A 22629-nucleotide genomic window follows, 5' to 3' on the forward strand; every position below is an offset into this window, starting at 1 on the left:
AAACTCACAGATCTTCAAACACACTCACCAAACCACTAAATAAACATTACGGCCATCCTAACTCATCATCGTCTCAGCTACCCTGCCGCCAACCCAGAGCTCCAGGTACAGCAAATCGTTAATGATCACTACAAGATTTCTCTGAGGCCCACTAAAATTTGTATCAGGTCCTGCTACAGTCTATTTAAGGATAGATAAGTATGGTTCAACAGGGGATGGATTCAGAAAACTTACTACCAGCCTCCTGGGCCTCATCTCTACAGTAATTCCATCTATTATTCACCAGTCAAATGCTGCGTGGCTGTTTGGAATTTCCATTTATACTACTATCTCCCATTCCTATCTTCTTGTTTAAGCATCATTTGCTATGAATAAAGAACACTTACACAACTTAATTGAAGACAATGCAAAGTTACAGTGAGATGTACCAGTTTTCTGAAGGTGTATTTCAATGAATGCTTCCCAGGAAGTTCTATGAGCTGGAAAAAGGAAGCCACAGAAATGTAGCCACCCTTTTAAAGTCAATTCAGAACAGCTGCTCAGCATGCATACTTTGTATCACATAAGCTTGGAATTATTAGACTTAGTTCATTCTTGGGCTTCAGAAGCCTGGAATTATTAGACTTAGTTCATTCTTGGGGTTTAGAAGAGTCATCAAACTTTAGATTGTTTCCAGAAGGCTTACTTTCACTGTTACATTTTTTTCTCATATATTAACAGCATGTAAATATTTACAGCTATGGTGTGGAGACCATCAGCATCACCTGAGAACTTTTAAAAATACAAATTATCACGCTCATCCCAGACCCAAAGAATCAGTAAAGAAAACTGCCTGATTTTCTTTATCATTCTTCTTCTGAATTTGCATTTGTAAGAATAGATTCCAACATTAAAACAATATTTTTATATCAAGAATTTTAAATCAAGTAACTGGTTTTCAAGCATATACAGTAAATGACTAAGAAGAAAGGGGTCCTTTACAAATTACTATGAAATATTATTTGCCACTTACATCAACAGGATAAAGAATTTTGTTGAAATTTGTTAACATTTTACTCTGATTCCAAATTTAAGGGAAAAAGAGAGGGTTTTGGTGGTTTGTTTTTTTTTTTTTTTTTTTTTTTTAGTTGGGGGTCTCACTGTGTCACTCAGGCTGGAGTACAGTGGTGTGATCATGGCTCACTGCAGCCTCACATTCCTGGGCTCAAGCAATCCTCCCACCTCAGCCTCTTGAGTAGCTGAGGCTATAGGCATGTGTCACCAGGCCCCACTAATTTTTTTCAATTTTTTTTGTAGAAACAGAGTCTTACAGTGTTGCTCAAGCTAGTCTCAAACTCCTGGCCTCAAGTGATCCTCCCATCTTGTCCTCCCAAAGTGCTGGGTTTACAAGCATGAGCCACCATGCCTGGCCCAGAAAGGGGCAATGTTGGAACAGAAAAACTCTATGCATAGTTTCTTCCACAAACTGGGAAAAGTCTATCATTTTTTAACTTTAGTATGGAAATTTCAGGTCGATTCAATGAGTCTATGCTCCACAGGAACAAAATTTGAGAATCACTGAATATGTAAAACTTTTTGACAAGATAAACACTGGTTATAATTGTGTAAGTCATCAATAGTGTTTGCAAAACATATACTAGCTAAGTACATCCTAGAAATAAAAACAATAACACAATTTCAAGAACTGGTGTTTTTAAAAAGGCAGGGGGTGGGAGAGAACATGGCAAGAAGAATAAGAAAGTTATCTTTCAGGACAAATGAATTCACTCTCATTCTAATATGAGTTAGAGCAGCCATAGGTAGGGGGTCACCAGAAAAGATATTCCTACCTATAGGAATATTTTTTAAACAGACTTTCTTACAATGGAATCAAGCTACAGTTGAAGGCTCATTACTTTAACAAACCACAGTGGTACAGAATGGTGTACTCAAAATAGTTGTCAGATCTAACAGAGGATGATGGGGAAGAATATACGAAAATCTACATGAAAATAAGAAATGCTAATGTGAAAAATAAAATGCAAAGAAAAGAAAAGCTCTCCTCTTAAACACTGGGAAGCTCTAGAGATGTGAGACCTCCATCTCTGTGAGGGTACCTTACTCCTCAGATCATCCCCAGCTCTGGCAAAGATCAGGAAACCAAGTAGATGCTCTGGAAGTGCTGAATACAGAACAAAGTCTTTTAGGTCAGTAAAAATCTGACATTTACAATGAAAATAGGCAACTCTCTTCAGATCAATGGTTCTCAAAGTGTGGAGACCATCAGCATCACCTGGGAACTTTTAAAAATACAAATTATCATGCCCATCCCAGACCCACAGAATCAGAAACTGGGTGAGGTCCAGCAATCCCCTATGGTTTAACAAGCCCTCCAGGTGGCCCTGATGCAGTTAAAGTTTAAGAACCACAGCTTTAGATAATGTCCAATTTTAATGTACTGATAGTAAGACTTAGGTTCTCACCCTCGCTGCATATTCAAGTCCCCTGAGGTACTTTTAGGTTTCACAAAACCCAAACCATACCAAAGGTCAATCAAATGAGAATTTCTAGAATGGGTATCTTTAGAGCTCCCTCAAGAAATTATGATGCGTGGGTGGGCTGAGAACAATTGCATTAGAACCCAAGGCCCAACCTCAGCTGCTACATCCCCAACTGTACGGCACAGCCCTTCCTCGGCAATACTTCACCAGACACCTTCCCAAACCTGAAACATCTGAAAGCCAAGACAAGCACAGACTTACACCGAAAATTCTACCATCATAAAGTAAATATTTGCCTTAGATAAGAAATACAAGCTCAAAGAGGTAGTTCATCAAAAGCAAGCTTCTGGGTGTGTGGGTGGGTGTAAGCAGGAAAGGGAGACAGAAGGAGAAACAGTCCTGCATAGTCTTTTGAACCTGAGGAAATACTGCAGTAGGTGGCCCTGAATCCCAAAGAAAAGTATTCTTGGGTGTAACCTAACCACTTACAAGCTGCAGCCCACCCTCCTTCTTTATCTTCCCACACGAAAGACACTAGAAGGCTAAAACTACAATTCCCAGACTCCCTTGCTGCTATGCGGCCCATGTGCTGTCAATTAGATAAAACTGAGGTGAGATTTGGCAAAGGTTTGGGAGTTTGGGGGTACCTTCTGCTGTTTCTGCCAAGCAAGCACCATTGCTGGAAGTGTCTAGTTTTCCTGTGGCAACCTCCTGCCCTCCCATGTCAGTGGCCACATGGTCCTGAAACACTGTCCACTTGGCAGGCAGCATTGTGACTGCACAAGAGGTCACTGCTGTCTTGGTGGCCTGCTCTGCTTGAGACTCTAGATGTCATTCTTTAGAGCTCAACCTCAAGTCTGTTTCTTCACCTTCCCAACAAACTGTGTAAGCCATTTAATACCCTGTAATAAATCTCTCTGCTTAAACCAGCTAGAGTAGATTCTGTTCTCTGCAAGTGAGCCCTGACTGATACAATCAGTAATTGCAAAAGAAAGTTTGGAATTTCCTAAAACCACAGTTACGATTAACTTGGGAAGAAGAAAAAGGTATCTCAAACTTAAGAAAATAATTTTTTATTGAAACCACTGAGTCACTCATCCTTCATCCTACAGTTTCCCTAAGTCCTAATAAATGAAGAGCAGTCATTATTTTAAAAAGTTACTGAAATACAAATTAGTATAAAGACAAGATGCCCTGTTAAGCATTCTTCAAACCACAACATTTCCATGTAATCAGCTGGTAAAACTTCCTTTCACTCAACGGTTGACTTATAAAGTATCAGCCACCACAAATGTTAACCCACTGGGTAATTACACCAGCGAGTCATTTCAGAGGTACTAGAGATGTTTATCAGAAGGATTCAGTAGGTTGTGACGTATGTTAGATTTCACTCTGCTCTGTTGTAGACAAACATAAACTATAAAGCCATCATCATTAAAATTCTGATATTAAGAGGCAGAGTGTAACAGTTAAGAATGAATGGTGGTGTTTTAGCTGGGTTCTGTTATGCCAAAAGAGCCTGAAACATATTAGTTCTGGATTTTACTATTATTGTTATTAAGCTGACCTCTACTCACTAGATGTGAGCAGCAACCCCTTCCCCAACAAGCTGCAACAACCAAGAAACCGTCTTCAGAGGTTGCTAAAAGAAATCTCCTTGGGAGCCAAATTACTCCACCCCCCAGCTAACAACCACTCCTTAGATGGTGATGCTCTACTTGCTCATCCATGCAACACAATCACCTATGGGAAGGCTACAGTGTACCAGGCCCAGCGCCAGGCACCAAGGAGAAAACACCCAATAAATCGGAAACCCTGCCCCAAGCAGGGAAAGCTGACTTATCGACAAGTGGTTGGTACAAAATGTATGATGATACATGCTACCATAAGGCAGAGTGGCAGGAGAATTAATAGCCTGATTCTGCTAAAGTTGAGGGTCACAGAGGTGGTCTTTGGAACCTGATCATTTATTATTAATTATAGCAATAACAATGACCAGCTAACTTTTACTGGGTCCTTAACTCTATGCCAGGTATTATGCTAATGGCTTTATATCTTATTTCATTTAAATACTCTATCATTAAAACTCTTTAAGAGGAAGAGTGAGTAATATCCCCATTTTTCAAATAAGGAAGCTGAGGTACTAAAGAGTCTTAAATGAATACTAGTAGATCACACAGCCAGAAATGACCCCAGAGCTCGGATTATTTAGACACTAATTGTAATACCTGGAGGATATTCCCACAGTTAAGCAAGCAAAAAGGGGGACTTTAAAGCTACCTTTAAGAATCAAGCCACTGGACAACATTGTAACTGTAACCAATTTAAAATAAAATCTTTTTAATTTGGCATTATGATTCATAAATGCCCATGGCTCAGTAGAAGGCAGAACTGCCTAGTGCAGAATATTATTCTCCAGTATTTTATGCTGAACTCAGTCTCAATTTTTTTAAACATCAAGGTTACAGTATAATTAGGAACCAGCTGCAATTTTAATTACCGCACCCAATATAATTTGTTACATATTAGCAAGTGTCAAATTACCACTGCTCCTTAAATGAATAAAAACTGATTGTGCTGATGACTGGGATGTATGTTCCTGATGGGGAACAAAGGAATATAAAAAGTATATGACATATTTATAAAGTGCTGAAAGGCTCTACTTAGGAGATCACAAGTTGCTGAAGCCCAGATAATGCCATAAAAAGTTAAACGCTTCTGAGAGAGAAGAGCTAACTTAATAAATACAGAGGAAGAGAAAGCCAAAAATGAAAGGACACTAAAGAAGTTGCTTCCACTATATAATGCCTTACCTGTCCAAAGTTCTGCTATGTATCAACCTCATCTAACTGAAGCACAGTCAAGAACCAGAAGGAAGCAAAAAGGAAAAGGAAAGGGGCTCTCTGCACAGCTGCAGACTCATCTCAAAGACGACACACCATCTCACTTGAGTGAGCCCTCCTGGGTCCTATTCCACAGCCCACAACTTTTGACATGACTCTAATGCTTTGCAAACATTAGCTCACTGACACTCTCAACAGCCCCGAGGAGCAGACACAGTTATGCCCATTTTACAGATGAGGAAACTGAGGCACAGAGAGGTTGAGTAACTTCCCCAAGTCGCACAGTTAGCAAGTGGCAGAGCCCTAATCTGATTGCAAATCCATGATTTCAGCCATTATGTGACACTGTCTTTCAGAGGAAAAGAAAGCACAGGATTAAGCAGGCAAGAGGATCCAGAGATCAAAAGAAAATGAGGACACAGAATCTGATTTCTGAGCATCCCCCGGTCTGACCTTCAGGGCAAGGACAGGGAGCTTCCCACTTCAGATACAGCTATGGTTATGATAGCCCAGTGATCTGGCCTTCCTTGCTGTTGCCAGTTCTCCTCTCTTCTCCCAACCTTCTTACTGGTATAAGAATAGAGAGCCTTGGGCCTGTGTGGCCAGGCTTCTGACCTATTGGGCAACTGTAGCATGGAGACCGATTGCCTTCAGAGCCTCTGCTCTCTTCCTCTTGTTCCCCTAGGGTGGCAGTACAGCAGCCAAACATTGAGCTTAGTCTCATCCACTTCCATCTTCTCCTTTGTGCCCTTCATCCCCCTGCATTTTGTTCTTTTTGCCCTCTGGTACCTCCTAGTGCCCCATCATCTCTACCCCCAGGGACTCGGAGATCATGCAGCAGAAGCAGAAAAAGGCGAACGAGAAGAAGGAGGAACCTAAGTAGTTTCCTGGCTTCACTCCAATCTCTCTTGCCCTTCACTTGTGTGCCTGGAGCCAGTCCCACCACACTCGTGTTTCCTCCTGTAGTGACCACAGGTCCCAGCACCGATGGCTTCCCTTTGCCATGTGTCTGCAGTGGGTCCCTTTTGTACTTCCTTCCCCTCAAGTAGCCTCTCTCCCTATGGGCCACTCCTGGGAGTGAGGGGGTTAGCCCTTCCCAGTGTTTTTTTATTTCTGTGGAGCTTAAAAGTATTAAAAGTAGCTTTGTAATTCCAAAAAAAAAAAAAAGAAAAAGAAAATGAAGACATATCAATTGTAATGCATGAACCTTATTTACATGACAATTCAACAACTATTTTTAAAAATTTAAGACAATATGGGAAATGTGTACAATGTGTACAGAATACATATTTGAAGATATTGAAGAATTACTATAATTTTTTGAGGTGTAATAATGATATTGTGATTGTGCTTTGAAGAAATACTGTTTAGAGATACATAAAATATTTACAGATATGATGGCTGAGATTGCTTTGAAAAACATGTGGGGATGAATTAGCCAGGCGTGGTGGCATATGCCTATAGTCCCAACTACTCAGGAGGCTGAGGTGGGAGGACTGTTTGAGCCCAGGAGGTTGAGACTGCAGTGAGCCATAATCGTGCTACCGCACTCCAGCCTGGGTGACAGAGCAAGATCCTGTCTCCAAAAAAAAAATTTAATAAAAAAAAAAAAAAAGGAGGGATGAAAGGAGGAGAGAGGGCATGGTATAAATGAAACAATATTGAGGCCATAAATTGATGATTACTACTGGCTAGACAGGGAGATGAGGGTTTATTATACTATTCCAGTTTTGCAGTTTTTCGGAAATTTCAATAATGAGAAGTTTAAAAAATGATGCTGTTCTTTCAAGGACTAAGTCAAATGCCTCTTCCTCCAGAATTCTCCAATCAGATTCCCCTCATAGAATGTTTCCTATTTCATGAGCTTCGCAATGGAACATTTAAACCTGACTCCACTGTGGCCAGGCACGGTGGCTCACAACTGTAATCCTAGCACTTTGGGAGGCTGAGGCGGGTGGATCACCTAAGGTCAGGAGTTCAAGAACAGCCTGACCACCACGGAGAAACCCCGTCTCTACTAAAAATACAAAAAATTAGCCGGGCGAGATGGCGCATGCCTGCAATCCCAGCTACTCGGGAGGCTGGGGTAGGAGAATCACTTGAACCAGGGTTCAAGAGGTTGCGGTGAGCCGAGATCACACCATTGCACTCTAGCCTGGGCAACAAGAGTGAAACTCCATCTTAAAAAAAAAAAAAAAAAAAAATCTGACTCCACTGTTAACCAGCAGCATGACCTCGTTTTCTCATCTGCTAAAAGTAAGACAGTAACGATTGAATGAAAACAGCACAACTTGAGACAATCTAGCAGCACCTTGCTTCCCAGTTACTCTTCATATTCAGAGCAGCCTAGCTGACTGGGGCAGCAGCAGATACCTGAGCCCTGCGGGGAGGTAATCTTGGCTTTCTGAACTAATCAGATTTCCTCTGAAGGCTGAGCCAGCAGATTCAGGCTGAATTAGCAGCAGGTCTCTTTAGCTGATGATGTGGCACTAGTGAAGGGTAATGAACTCCTGGGGTTAAGCAACAAAAATTAAACTGGCTCCCGACCTTTCATCTTATACCAAAAGAACTGGAGCTGGATCAGAGTTAATCTTTAAAAGGAGAGAGAGAATTCTAAAAATTCTGGAAATTCTAGAAAATGCACAGGTGGTTTCTTATGTAATATTAAGTAGGGAAGCTGATTTCAAACATGACAAACTCAGAAGTCATATAATCCAGAAGCCATAAAGAAAAAAGGATAAATATTTGACATAAAAATTTAAAAAGTGAATATAAATCAGTTAAATAACAACTGAGAAGAAAAACAACAACAAAATTTGCAATAGATAGGACAAAGGGGCAATGTTCTTCATTTAAAAGCACTCTTAGAACAAATCAATGTGAAAAGGCAAATAAACCAACAGAAAATCGGGCAAAGGTCAAGACCAGGCTCTTCTCAAGTTGCTGTTGGACACCACAAATGGATTAACTGAAATCTCCATGAACCACCATAAAAAGAGAATCTAGGACTGAACTTTCACTTCTGGAACTGAGCTGGAAGGCAATGAAAAGATAGTGGCATCCTCAAACTCAGAATCAACATCGGCCTGCAATAAAATGAGTGTGTGAATTCTCAGAAGTGAATGAAATTCCTTGCCAGTGGGTACAACAAAGTCAAAGGAGAGACAGGATATCACCCTCTTGTCCTTCAAGCCACTTGATGACCTAGGGTACTACTGAGACTAGCTGGGCTAAAACAGCAGCAATGGAACACATTGGTTGGACCTGCTGGGAATTTTGCCCTCTAGTGTACCTGGGCTTTTTTAATCAAAAGGGAGAGTTTCTCTAGGTGCCTCCTTTTGAAGCAGCCTTTCTGTAGTCATAGGGATTCATGTACCTCAGGACAGCACAACCCCTGCCAAGTCTGTTCTGATGTTCTGATTCTCCATCATGTGCTCACCTGGTGATTACCCATGCACACTCCTTAAGTATTTCCAAATTCTCATCATATTATTTTGTTGGGGGATGGAGGGGATTGAGCAAATGGATTATTAGAAAAAGGTTTACAACAAACCACACACATGCAGCAGAAAATCTCCTTCCCCCTTTACTTTGCCTTGTGTTGGCATGTCAAGTAAATGGACAATTCAACCAGCAATGTCTGAATACTATGCAACAGTTACTCTGAGGCATATCTGTGTCCAGAGAAGGTCCTTGTCCTCAAGAGTTTAAAATCTAGGAGGAAACACAAAATAAATCAGCAGCAAAGATCATTTCCCTTCAGAACCTTGACATCATTATCTCACCCAAGCCATTTTTAAATGATTCAATAACTGTTATGGGCTGAACTGTGTCCCCCACACCTAATTCATATGTTGAAGTCCCAACCCCAGGCCCTGGGGAGATGACTGGCCATATATGAAGACAGGGTGTTTGAAAGGGTTATTAAGTTAAAATGAGGTGATAAAGGGGACCCTAATCCAATAAGACTGGTGTCCTTATATGAAGAGGAAATCAGGATACAGACACAGAGGAAACCCCACAAAGACAGCCATCTACAAGCCAAGGAGAGAAGGCCTCAGGAGAAACCAACCTTGCTGGGGTCTCGATCTCAGACTTTTAACTTCTAGAACTGTGAAAAAATAAATTTCTGCTGTTTAAGCCATCCAGTCTGTGGTACTTTGTTATGGCAGCCCTAGCAAATTAATACAATATCTTTTAATATGGTCTCCATATTCCAGCTGTTCCAATTCTTTTACTTGTTTTTAACCCAGGCTTAAGCATTGCATTTGGTCATCAGGTCTCTTTGGGAGTCTCCTTTATTCCAGCCTTCTTCATTCATAACACTGATATTTTTGAAGTCAAGCCAGAGGTCTTGCAGCATGTCCTGCTTTCTGGATTTGTCTGATTATTTCCTCACGATTAGATTCAGATTAAATATTTTTGGCAAGAACTCTTTCAGGTTCATGTTGTATACTTCCCATTGCATAATATCAGTCAGTAACATAATGCTAGTTTATCCCATTTGCTGATGATCACTTGATTGAAGCAGGTTTCTCCATTGTAAAGGTACTTTTTCCCCCTCTGTAAACAGCAAGTAATTTACTAGGAGATGCATTGAGACAATGGGAATTCCAACAGTCTTTTACTGAAAGACTTCAGCATCCAATGAAAATCCATGCCTGAATCAATTATTACTTGCAGGTGGCAAAGTCATTTTTTTTTTTTCCTTTTTCTAATTCTAGCATAGCTTCTACCGTTATTAGCTAGCATTCTTCGGTAAAGAAAGCTTTATCAGTCTACTCTCCATCTCACTTTGGCTCCTTTTAGGGAGCAATAATTATCACTCATTATGTTGTGTTGGATTTTTTTAATTCAATGTGTTACAATCCCTTTCCAATTGATTTGTCTTAATTGTGGTAAAATATACATACCATAAACTTTATCACTGTAACCATTTTTAAGTATACAATTCAGCGGCATTAAGTACATTCACAATGTTCTATAACTATCACCATTACCCACTTCATCATCCCGAACATAAACTCTGCACCCATTAATTAATATCCAATTGAATTTTAATTGCCATTATTTTTATAACAATTACGATATATACTCATATACAGACACACATACATACCTAATATGCATACATACACATAAGAGTGTGTATTTAAATAATGAAAACCACTTTTAACTCAATGCACCAGGAAGGGCAAATGTTAATATTTAAAGTTAGCTAATTAAAACTATTATGCAAAAAGCTGGCAGACTTAAGATGACAACATCTGAAACCACTGACCAAAATGTAACATTACAAGAAACAACCAAGAATCAGGTGCTTCTTCATGTGAGTAGCCAGTACCAAGTACCCAGCAATGTGATGGGAAGCGCTCAGCACCATCTAGGAAGTATTCTAGCCCAAACCAAAAAAGACTCTAACTTGATCAAGCTTTTAGATTAAACTGTCACTTGCAGGAAATACTGAGTCCAAGCAACACCACAAAGATGTAATCAGCAAAGTCCAAATTGTGGGAAATTACAGGAAAGATGACCCAATTCCCTCATCAAATAAACTGCAATGAAACAACCAAAAAGGGGGCAGGAAAACCTATAGATTAACAAGATTTAAAAGACATATCAACCAGCCATGTGTGGACTGTATCTGAATATCGATTAGAACAAACCAACTATAAAAACTGTAATCTTAGGACATGGGTTTTAGCATTCCTACAGGGGCTTCAAGAAATGGGAAAATAGAACCACAATCCCTTCTGAAAATTGAAGAGAAGAACTCAGACTATATATATATATATATATATATATATATATATATATATATACATATATATATACACACACACACACACACACACACACATATATATATATCTGCCCACAAATACAGAGAAACAAATACAGAGAAATGAAAAGAAGTATTTCTTTCTGACAAAGGCTAAAAAACAAGAAAAGAAACATTTCTGTCTCTGACTGACCTCTATGTTAAACAAACAAATAAACAGGCTCTCTTTTATCCTGCCACCCTCTTGCCATAGCTTTATGGCAAGAAATATGAACAGAGGTTGATATGTCCCATTCACAAACTGCTGTGAAGAATATGAAAATCGAATGAGTCTGGGGTAATACTGGGAAAGTATTAAAAGTATTGAAAATGCAGCCAAGACCAAAGAGATTTTAGCTGGCTAAGAGTTTAAATTTTATTCTGCAGGCAACAGAAGCCATACTGCATAGCAAGGTAAATTAAAGAGGGCAATGTAGCACACTGGTTATGTGCTTGGGCTCTGGAGCCAGGCTGCCTGTGTTGAAATCACAGCTCTCCTATTTACAAGCTGTGTGATCTTGGGAAAGTTACATAATCTCTCTGTGCCTCATAGAACTTAACTACTCTGTACAGATGAGTTTCTCGATGTGTATTATGAAAGTAAGAGCACTTACATGTCATAGGAATGTTATGAAGATTGCATTAGTAAAGTGCTTGGAACAGTGTCTGGCTTCTGTGAGTGTTATATAAATGTAAACTAATGCTGTTGTTATTATTTGCATAAACTTTTTGAGCCTTAGGTTTCTTCCCTGCTATCTTGTAGATGATTATAAAGATCAAATAATGAAGCTTGGGTCTTTCTATTATCTGGTTATATTAATCCCTGAAGACTCTGAGCTTCTTGAAAACAAATCTAGTAGCTTACTTGTTTTTGGAAGCCCAGCACAGTGTAGGCACTGACAAATAGTCATCATCACTTATGCCCTTGAATGCATTTTTTAAAGCTGCTAAGTACTGTACCCATGAACACAGTACTGCTATTATCATGGCAACAAGAGCCAATCTTAGAAAAGTCCTTTGGCAGTCTGGACAGAATGGAGAGAAAGATGCAGGGATGAAATCAAAGGCAAGGGGATCAGTGGGAGCTACAGCAATGGTACAGCTACAAAATAATGAGGACCTGAATTTGAACAGAGAAGATAGGAAATACATGCTCCAGGGCTGTAGAAGGGTTTCACTGATTCACCTCTTTTCCCACATCCAATTCAGGCCAATGGTGTCTCTCCTATCTGCCCATGACAGGTACTTAATTGAACTAACTGGAGACTTTATTAGGAAAGTGAAGCTTCAGGCTAAAGTCAGGAATGACCAAAAAGATGGATTCAGTTATAAGAACTGCTGAGTTCTAGGTCAGCAGAGTTTGAAATATCTTTGAGACAGACAAGTTGAGTTTTCCAGCTAAAACTAAACAGCTAAAAATGCAGGGCCAGAGCTTGAGACAGCTACCCAGGCTGAGGAGCATCAAGGAGCCAATCCCCATTAACGGGGCAGGTAGTGCAGCAGGAACTTGAGGGAGGAGAAAATCTCAGGTACAGCCTTGGGGGACACTAACCTTCCAGGTGTCCAAGCAGTACGAAGAGAAGCCCACAAAGTACAGCACTATTCACAATAGCAAAGGCAGGGAACCAACCTAGGTGCCCATCAATGGTGAACTGCATAAAGAAAATGTGGTATATATCCACCACGGAATACCTTGCAGATATAAAAAAGAACAAAATCATGTCCTTTGCAACAACATGGATGCATCTAAGTGAATTAATGCAGGAACAAAAAACCAAGTATCACATGTTCTCACTTCTAAGTGTGAACTAAACAGTGGGTACTCATGGACATAAAGATGGCAACAACAGACACTGGGGACTACTAGAGGAGGAAGGGGGACAAGGGTTGAAAAACTAATTATTGGGTACTATGCTCAGTACCTGGGTGATGGGGGTCAACTGTACCCCAAGCCTCAGCATCACGCAATATACCCAGGTAACAAATCTGTACATGTACCTCCAGAATCTAAAATAAAAGTTGGAATTATTTTTTTTTAATGTAAATTTAAAAAAAAAAGAAAGCAAGACCCTTGGTTAGATTCAGAAAAAGTGAAACATTTCTAGATTTTTGCTAAAGTAATGCTTCTCAAAAGGTGCAGCACTAGTGCTGGACCTACATATATCTGACCTATACAGGGAAGGGAAAAACACTACATTTTTGGCCAAAATTCCTCATTGGTAAACTCGTACATTCTGTTTTGAAGACTAGGGTAACGTGTACTATCATTCTAAATGCATATGTCATGCTGCCAAACACTAAAATAAAAACATATCTTTGCTGGGAAGAAAGAAGATGAAAGAAGAAACAAGAAGGAAGGAGGAAGGAGGAAGGAGGAAGGAGGAGGAAGAAGGAGGGAGGAGGAAGGAGGAAGAAGGAGGAGAAAGAACGAAGGACGAAGAAGAAGGAAGAAGGAAGAAGCAGCAGCAGCAGCAGCAGCTGCCACCTGCAAAGGAGAATAAAGGGGTGATATGAGAGGCTAGAGGCCAATAATGAGAGACGACATCATGAAAGCAGATGGCGAGAAAGGAAAGGTAGGAGACAGGGTCATGTGAGGCCAGATATGAGGACAAGCCAGCAGGTTTAGAACTGAGGTTACTGGTGACTTTTAGGAGAAGGGCATTTGATTTAGTTCATTTCACCCAATTAGAGGGTCTGTCTGGTTAAACAGGCCATGAAAATAGGGTTTGCTCAGTAGCTGTTAAATAATTTGCTAAAGGAATTGTATCACTACACAAAGGCATATCCCCCTTATCCCTGAGCAGAACCAACACATGTCTCAGCGTCACGCATTCCTCTGTTGCAAGGTCCACCCTAAGGCAAACCCGCAGAGTCTTATGAGGAAACCTGTAGGTGTTTAAGAGGCAGCAAATGCCAAGCAGAGAGGAGGAAGCGCTTAGCAGGAATGCCATAATAGATAATCCTCACAGATAGTGGAGAACAAAGAGAGGAATGGTTCCCTCTAGGAGTTCATCAAAAGCAGAGACTGGTCTTGGGAGTAAAGGTCTAAGAGACCAAAGCACTGAGGAGTCAGACAGAGCTCCTCTGACAATCCTCTAAAAGAACTCAGTATCTAAAAAAGACCTGCTCCCTGACTTTTTTACACTACACATCATCTTTCAACTCCCCCGACACCTTTCCAACCATCTATTTGCTGTAAAGTCGTATGACCTAAGCTACGGAACACAGGCACCACATGGCCCTGGATGAGGTTAGCCCAGGAGAGAGGGCTCTGAGACCAGGTTTACTCTTTGTAATGCTTCCCTCCTCCAGCACCTTCTCTGATCACAAAAAACCACTGAGACTCTGCAGGAGACAAACAGAGCTTTCAATCAATTTTGAGATTAAAATCTATATTCTAGGATTATCACAAAACTGTATAAACTTGATGCCTAAGCACCCAGGAGACATCAGGCAGGACTAACACAAAACTGTCAAGAAAGAAGAGAAATTTGGAGAAACCCCTGCATACCCCTCCTTTGAACTGACACACCAGGGACTTTAACTTAATCTCACTGCATTCCTTTCTTACTCCAAGAAGGAGCCAGCAGGTCTCTTGAAGCAATGTGCACCAAATAACTGTGGTTGTCAAGCTTTCAAAAATCCCCAGGCTCAGGCCACACCCAAGTCCAATTCAATCATGATCTCTGGAGTGAGACCCAGGCATCAGCAGTTTTTTATACCAGTCCAGAAGACTTCAATGTGCAGGGAATCACTGGCCTAGAGCAGTGTTAAAAGTAAAGGCATTCATGGAAATTTGGACCAATAACAAATGTTTCTGGGACTCCATTTCTAGGACTCTCCTGGTAAAAGGGGACAGGACTGAGGAGGGAAAGGGTAAAAGATCATTGTGTTAACATAAATTCCAAGGCCATCTAGCTCCACAAGTTAAGAACCCCTAAAACCCAAACAGTGGAGCCACAGATACTTGTTGTTTTAATAACCATCATCATGGCAGCATAAAAACAACTCAAACCTTCTTTCCTCCATTCCTAGCACAAAAACTGATTTGCTTTATTATGATATCACCAAATACCTAGTAGAGTTTTTACCATAGGGGAGAAAAAACTTTGCCATTTGAAGAATATCTTTAATAACCTTAATATGTTTTATCCTCAATGACAAACCTCTGAAGAGGGTTTCATGATGGGTGAAAAACGTGGAAAACACGGAGGTTAAATATACAGCCCAAAGCCTGGGCAACATAGCAAGACCCCCATCTCTACAAAAAAATATTTAATTAGCTGGGTGTGGCGGCGTGTGCCTGAGGTCCCAGCTACTCAGGAGGCTGAGGTGGGAGGATCTCTTGCATCCAGGAGGTCTAGGCTATAGTGAGCAATAATCATACCACTGTACTTCCACGTGGGTGAGACAGCGAGACCCTGTCCCAAATATATATTACATATATGTGTGTGTGTGTGTTTGTGTATATATATGTGTATGTGTATATATATATTATAGTCCAAATCATAAGTAATGGAAACTGGATTAAAGTTTCTACAAAGGTATATGACACTGGTGACAGTTACACAACTCTGTGCATATTTTGAAAACCAATAAATCATATGCTTTAAATGGGTAAATTGTATAGTACTTGAATTATATCTCAATAAAGCAATTAAATAAAAGGTATGTGACAATTCCTGTCCTGCAGGGATTTGCGATCTGGTTGGAGAGATGAGAAATACACTGAATACACATTGAAATGAAGCATATACAGAGTGACAAAGGTGTTCTAAGATAATTGGACTGGGATGATCAGAAAATATACACATCCATACCCGACGGCATGCGAACTCTCACACATACACCTTCACAAATGGAACTCTTTGTAAGGCCTGGGAGAGTAGTGCAGAAGTTAAGAGCAGAGACTCTGAAGACACATCAGCAAGATTCAAATCAACGCTGTAGCATTTACTTGTTGTACAAGCGTGTTAACCTCCCCAACTCAGTTTTCTTACCTGTAAGTTGAAGTCAAAAACAGAAAGCGCCTGCTTCTTAGAATTAAGAAAATTAATTGAGTTACTACTTGTAAAGCACTTGGAAAAGTACCTGGCATGCAATAAACAGTAGGTAAGGCAGTTCTCAAATAAAAGTCTGGTTTACACTAAGACACCTAAGCCCCTCCTAAGTCATCTCCCACACCTCTCCCAAATACTTTACTCTCCACCATCCTAAACTACCAGGCAGACATGGTAGACAGAGTGAGGCCACAGCTGCTGGAGCCAGACTGGCAGGATTTGAACCCCAGCTCCATAATTTCCTAATTATCAGATCTTTTTTTTTCTTCTTTTTTTTTTTTTTTTTTTGAGACAGAGTCTTGCTCTGACGCCCAGGCTAGAGTGCAATGGCGCGATGTCGGCTCACTGCAACCTTCGCCTCCCGGGTTGAAGCAAATTCCCCTACCTTAGCCTCCCGAGTAGCTGAGATTACAAGCATACACCACCATGCCCGGCTAGTTGTTTTGTACTTTTAGTAGAGATGGGCCACATTGGCCAGGCTGGTCTCAAACTCCTGACCTGAGGTGATTCACCTGCCTCCCAAAGTGCTGGGATTCTCCATCTCCCCATTAAAACTATTTAAAGGAAGGTCATGAATAATTAGTTATATTTAAATAAGTATAAAGACCAAAGAAAGAAAGAGGAGATCAGGAAACTAACTGCTAGTTGTGGTTACATCTATCCAGAAAATATCAAATCTGCTTAAATATTCAAACAATTTGTCACAGTGAGTGTAGTGAGTGTTGGAATTCTCCTACAATTGCTGAGTCCCCAGAGTCTCAGTCCAATTTCCTAACAATCCACTGAGGTGAAGTCCTCTCCTATCCAGGCTCCTCAACTTTTAAGAGGGAATGTCAACCCTACCCCTATGGCTCTGTGTTCAGCCGGCAACATGGAATAGCTATGTTCCAGGGAAAAAGCAAGAAGCACAGGCTTTAACTCAGGCTGCCAACAGAATCAACTGATAAAGGTGATGCCCAAAGGCAGTTCAATGAGGGACATTCTTGGAATAAGTTAGACCAGCAGCTTCATTGAGGGACCTTTTAAGGCCACATTTACTGTACTGCCATTGATTTATAATAAAGGACATGATAAGAAATGGCCTTATGTAACCCACAGACATATATCGGTAGTCACAAGGTAGTTTCAAATGCAGTCCACTCACAGCATATAAAAGAAACTGTTCGGCAAGGCGCGGTGGCTAACGCCTGTAATCCCTACACTTTGAGAGGCCAAGGCAGGCAGATCATGAGATCAACAGATCCAAGACCATCCTGGTCAACATGATGCTGGCCTACTAAAAATACAAGAATTAGCTGGGCTTGGTGGCACGTGCCTGTAGTCCCAGATACTCGGGAGGCTGAGGCAGGAGAATCACTTGAACCTAGAAAGCGGAGGTTACAGTTAGCCAAGATCACACCACTGCACTCCAGGCTGGCGACAGAGCAAGACTCCATCTCAAAAATTAAAAAAAAAAAAACTGCTCTCAGAGAGCAGTATAAGAAGACTTCTCTACCAAGTAAATGACCTCACTGATCATTTCCTCTTTGCTTTGGCTGGGAGAAAATGCAATCACCTCTAGTAAGCACATAATTTTCCACTAACCTTAGTCCTGGCTTTGTCTTACTTTCCCTTTATCCTGTTTTTCCCATCTACTTGGGACTCGATTTTTATATATCTCGTTGGATCGCAAAGTAAGTATATATGATGTGAGCTATCAGATATCCCAGAAAGAGGTGAGTGCAAATGAAGACATAAACAAAAACACAAGCTCCCAAGTAGTAAATATGAACATTTCATTTTCCCTGACTCATTACTTAGCTAAAAATCAACTGCCCTTGATATGTGATACTTCTACTATTATGTAGAAGTACAACTAAAGAGTTCAACCAACTTCCATATCACTTATTTTACGTTTTTTGTTGTTGTTGTTGTTTGTTTTGGGTTTTTTTTTTTTGAGACAGCGTCTCACTCTGTTGCCCAGACTGGAGTGCAGTGGCACGATCTCGGCTCACTGCAATCTCTGCCTCCTGGGTTCAAGACATTCTTCTGCCTCAGCATCCTGAGTAGCTGGGATTACAGGTGCCCACCATCATGCCTAGCTAACTTTTTTTGTATTTTTAGTAGAGACAGGGTTTCGCCACATTGGCCAGACTGGTCTTGAACTCCTGGCCTCAACTGACCCGCCTGCCCCAGCCTCCCAAAGTGCTGGGATTACAGGCATGAGCCACAGCACCGGGTCACTTATTTTACTTAATATTACTCAAGTCTTATATTCCATTTCTATGCACATGTCTCAATTTATGTTTCTCAATTACCTTATCTCCTAAAAAAGTAAAAACATTTACATCACCTGCAGATATAAAACTAACAGTAAAGAATGGGTACCTAGTCCCACCTACTCTAGGGAATTAATTCATACCAAGACTTGTACCTTGGTTGCATGCAAATTTAATGCAAAGGAAAGGTCAAGGGCTATTGGGCTTGAAAGGGTTAAGGTAGCTTTCAAAATTGAATCCTAGTGATGCTCGGAGAAACTGCTGAAAAGTTATAGATACATATATACACACACACACACCTGTGTGTTCATATGCACACATACATAAGTCCATGCACCCAGAGTACTTTCCTAAGGATGAAACTGAGAGTAATTACAGAAAAGAGAAAAGCCACTTAGGCCACAGAGACTAACAACATGAAGAAGCCTACAGATCTAGGAAGCCTGGAGAGGCTTAAGTCATAGAACAGCATTTAAATATATTTGTCTGCTTACAATTTCCATTGCAAATGTGATTAGTTTGCTTGAATAAATAGGAATATGATGTGTTGGCCATGTTTTCCTCTTGAGGGTTATCACAGAGTTTTGATTAAGGACAAATGTTTGAAATGTTAGGTATATTTAAGTTCACTGCACTTAAAATGAGCTAAGAAGTTGTATAGGCTTGATTAGAGGGCTGCCTTCGTGAACTTAAATTAAAAGCAATAAATTCCAAATGATTCAAGTGATTGGGACTAAATATGGTATTCTGCCAGAGAAGTTGAAATGCAGTCCAAAGAGACTGAAATGGTGTCCAGGTTTCAAGAAATGGTGAAAGAGGAAAGGTCAAGTGTTGGAGTTGCCTTTCCTCTGGGTTAGTGAATGATTCACATTACACAGAATCCCTTTCAAGTACAACTTCACAGGAGTGACAGGCTCCCAGGACAATCTGTTTCATCGTTTTCAAAAAGAAGCCTCTCAAATGCTCCGAGGCGGGTAACTGTAAGTGTTGTCAGATGGAGAGAGGGAGGGGGAAGATGGGAATGATGGGAAAGCGGGGAGGGGGAGAGTCCCTGGACTTTTTATTCACAAAGGCGCAGGCCAAGTCTCCTAGGCAGTTTACAAAACGGAAGTCAAAGTGACTTCCCTACTGGTGGGAGGGCGGAGCCCTTGAAACGTAATAGGATCAGGCTTCAGCCCGGGCTGTGGCCCCTGGAAGAAGCCCGGGTCAACAACCAGCGGGGTCAGGAGCAGGAGAGCGCTGGGGAGGTCGAGGACCGCCAGTGCTTCCCTGCCCAGGGTGCACCAGGCCCCAATCGCGCCCGCTCCTCTTCGTCGGCCCTGGCTCAGCCGCGTGAGACACCAACTCCCCTCCCGGGCCAAGTGGGAGTGTCCGGCCCGCAAAGTTTCCACTGCAAGGTCGGACCTCGGTCTCCGCACCGGCCGCCTGTGCTACCCGGGAGGAGTGGCCCCCTCCCTCCCGCAGCTGCAAGGTGGAACCGCTGCCCGGCACCCCATTTTGCTCCGCCTGTGGCATCAACCCAGACACGTGAGCGCCCGAGCCTCTCACGCCCCCAGGTTGATCCAGCAGGCGCACTCCCCCCGGCCTCGGGCCCATGGTTACCTTGGCGGCCGCCATGATTCGCCCTGGTTGCCGGTGACTGCCGGACCCACTCACTGGCTGACTGGCGTTCGGGGCCCGGGCGGCTCACTTCCAGTCCTGGCGGCGGCGGCGGCGGCGCGGGCGGCGGCGATACGGCCCGGCAGCGTGCGCGCCTGGCCTGCCTCCCCACGCCCTCCCGCCGGCGCGGGTCATGCGGATGCTGCCCGCCCATTGGCTGGGCCCAGCCTTGGCCGCCGGGGTGCGCGTGATCTAGCGGCCTCTGCCCTGCGGCCGGGGAGGGCCCAGGGCCCGGGGCAGTGGCGGGACAGGGACACGTGACCCCCGCTGCGCTGTCCAGCAGCGGCGGCCTCTGTGGCGTGGGCAGAAGTACGTTGGCCATATGCAAGCCCGTCACCTGAGGGCAGGTGGCCCCACCAGGGAAGCTGCTGGCTTCTGCTGATACCAGGGGCTACTGGGCCCTCGGACCGATGGGCGGGGCAAATAACGATAGATGGTGCACAGCCTGGGGAAGTTGAGAACTCCACTAGGACACATACTTTGCTGGATTTTTTTTCCCCAGTGCTTTCCCTTTGAAGGGGCTCCACTTTACACTGGATCCAAAAAGACTTTGATCCAAAAGCATTGACTTAGAAGGAGAGATTGCAAGCATTGCTGGCAGGCCTACTTTTAGATCAAAATCGGTACTCTTTAAGAACCCAACAGGTGAATGTAGTGCAGAACGTGTGTTTATGGAACTACTCCATTTCAGCCCTACCTGTTAAAACAGCAGAGGTCAAAAGGCCCGGGGTCAAGACTTCCCCCCAAATAGGCCCTACCAAAATAAGTAAACCAACATTTTAATTTAAAATTTGCTTATATGACCTCCAGATCTTATTCCTCTTCATCAGGATTTCATTCTTTTGTCCTGTAATCAAAATTTATAAGAAAGTGCTGATCAGGGAAAAGGACTTTTAATGTATTATAGGTTGTGGATGTAATATGTCAGCAAAAAGCACTTATTACTAATCAGTTTAATTCATTAACATTGATCGAGTGCCTTCCTACTATGTGCTAGGCACTGTGCTTGGTGCTGGAAACCCCAAAATGACTTAAGAGCTGGTTCCAACCGTTAAAGAGCTTCAGGGCTATTGGGAAAGAGACACATAAATGTTTACTTCAGTATAACCTGTTAAGGCAGCAGACTATTCCCAGGGCTCAATAAGAATACTGAGTACCCGGGAAGCCTCTAGAAGTGATGCCTGAGCTGAGTGCATGAAAGTGGCTGTGTCCGGTGGGGAGGAAAAAAACATAGTGTTCCATCACGAGAAAATGAAGAGAGGCAGCAGGCTCAGGAATTGCTGAGGAACCACAATTGGTCAGTCATGAAAGGTGTACTAATTCTCACGCTACTATGAAGAAATATCTGAGACTGAGTAATTTATAAAGAAAACAAGATTTAATTGACTCACAGTTTCTCATGGTTTGGGAAGCTTCAGGAAACTTGCAGTCGTGGTGGAAGGTACCTCTTCACAGGGTCGCAGGAGAGAGAATGAGTGCCAAGCAAAGGGGGGAAGTCCCTTGTAAAATCATCAGATCTAATAAGAACTCACTATCACAAGAACAGCATGGGAGTAACCGCCCCCATGATTCCGTTATCTCTCACCGAGTCCTTACCATGACATATGGGGATTTTGGGAACTACAATTTAAGATGAGATTTGGGTAGTGACACGGCCAAACCATATCAAAAGGTAACTTGATCTTGAGCTATGGGACTGGGGCAGCAGCGGGACTGGTGAAAGGAGTCTGGCCCAGCAGGTAGGGGCTGTGTCATGGTGGGTCTTAGGTGCCTTGCTGAAGGGTAAGCACCTTCACTGAAGGGTTTTAAGTCAGGAAGCAACACGGCTAGGTTTTCGATACAGAAATATCTCTCTATGGTGTGAATGTGCCCCCCAAAATTGATGTGTTGGATCCAATCTCTAATGCATCAGTGTTGGAAGGTTGGGTCCTTGAGGAGGTATTTTCATCACAAGGGCTCTGCCCTCATGAATGGATTAATGCTGCCATAAAAAGAGATTTGGGGAGTGGATTCACTCTCTCTTGCTCTTCTGTTCTTTTGCCATATAAGAACATAGCATTCCTCACGTTTGAAGGACACAGCATTCAAAGAGCCATCTTGGAAGCAGAGAGACCAAGCCATAACCTGCCAGCACTTTGATCTTGGACTTCCTGGCGTCTAGAACTGTGAGAAATACATTTCTGTCCTGTTCTTCTAGTCTCAGGAATTCCGTTACAGCAACACAAAATGGACTAAAACACTCTGCTTGCAGTATGGAGGATGGGTTCCAACTGAACTACCAGGATATCCAGACAAGACAGACTGGGAATGGGCTAGGACTAGAAGAATACATAGAAGGTTAAAATTAGTGGGTCATCATGACTGATTATATGTGGGGTTGAGAGGGAAAAAGGGAGTTGTGCCATATTGCACACAGACTTGTGGTATGAGTGTCTGGAAAAACACCTGAGATTGGTAATTCAAGACGAGTGTTTTGAGGTGTGTGAGTCTGTCTGTAAGGAAAGTGTA

At 42.2% G+C, this 22629-nt stretch overlaps 1 protein-coding gene across 2 annotated transcripts in view; it reads right to left on the bottom strand.

Moving 5' to 3' along the window:
- The window catches only part of SLC25A13 (solute carrier family 25 member 13), a 199993-nt gene extending 179717 nt beyond the window's left edge, over window positions 1-20276 (bottom strand). Inside the window, exon 1 of one of the 2 annotated variants that reach the window (XM_010356270.2) lies at window positions 20065-20276. In XM_010356270.2, coding sequence (XP_010354572.1) covers window positions 20065-20079 — 15 coding nt within the window. In that variant the 5' untranslated portion in view covers window positions 20080-20276. The remainder of the gene's footprint in view (window positions 1-20064) is intronic. The other variant, XM_010356271.2, reaches the window with a different exon arrangement.
- Between the last annotated feature and the right edge of the window lie 2353 nt (window positions 20277-22629).

The sequence above is a fragment of the Rhinopithecus roxellana genome, chromosome 6 (genome assembly GCF_007565055.1).
Source record: "Rhinopithecus roxellana isolate Shanxi Qingling chromosome 6, ASM756505v1, whole genome shotgun sequence".
Taxonomy (NCBI): domain Eukaryota; kingdom Metazoa; phylum Chordata; class Mammalia; order Primates; family Cercopithecidae; genus Rhinopithecus; species Rhinopithecus roxellana.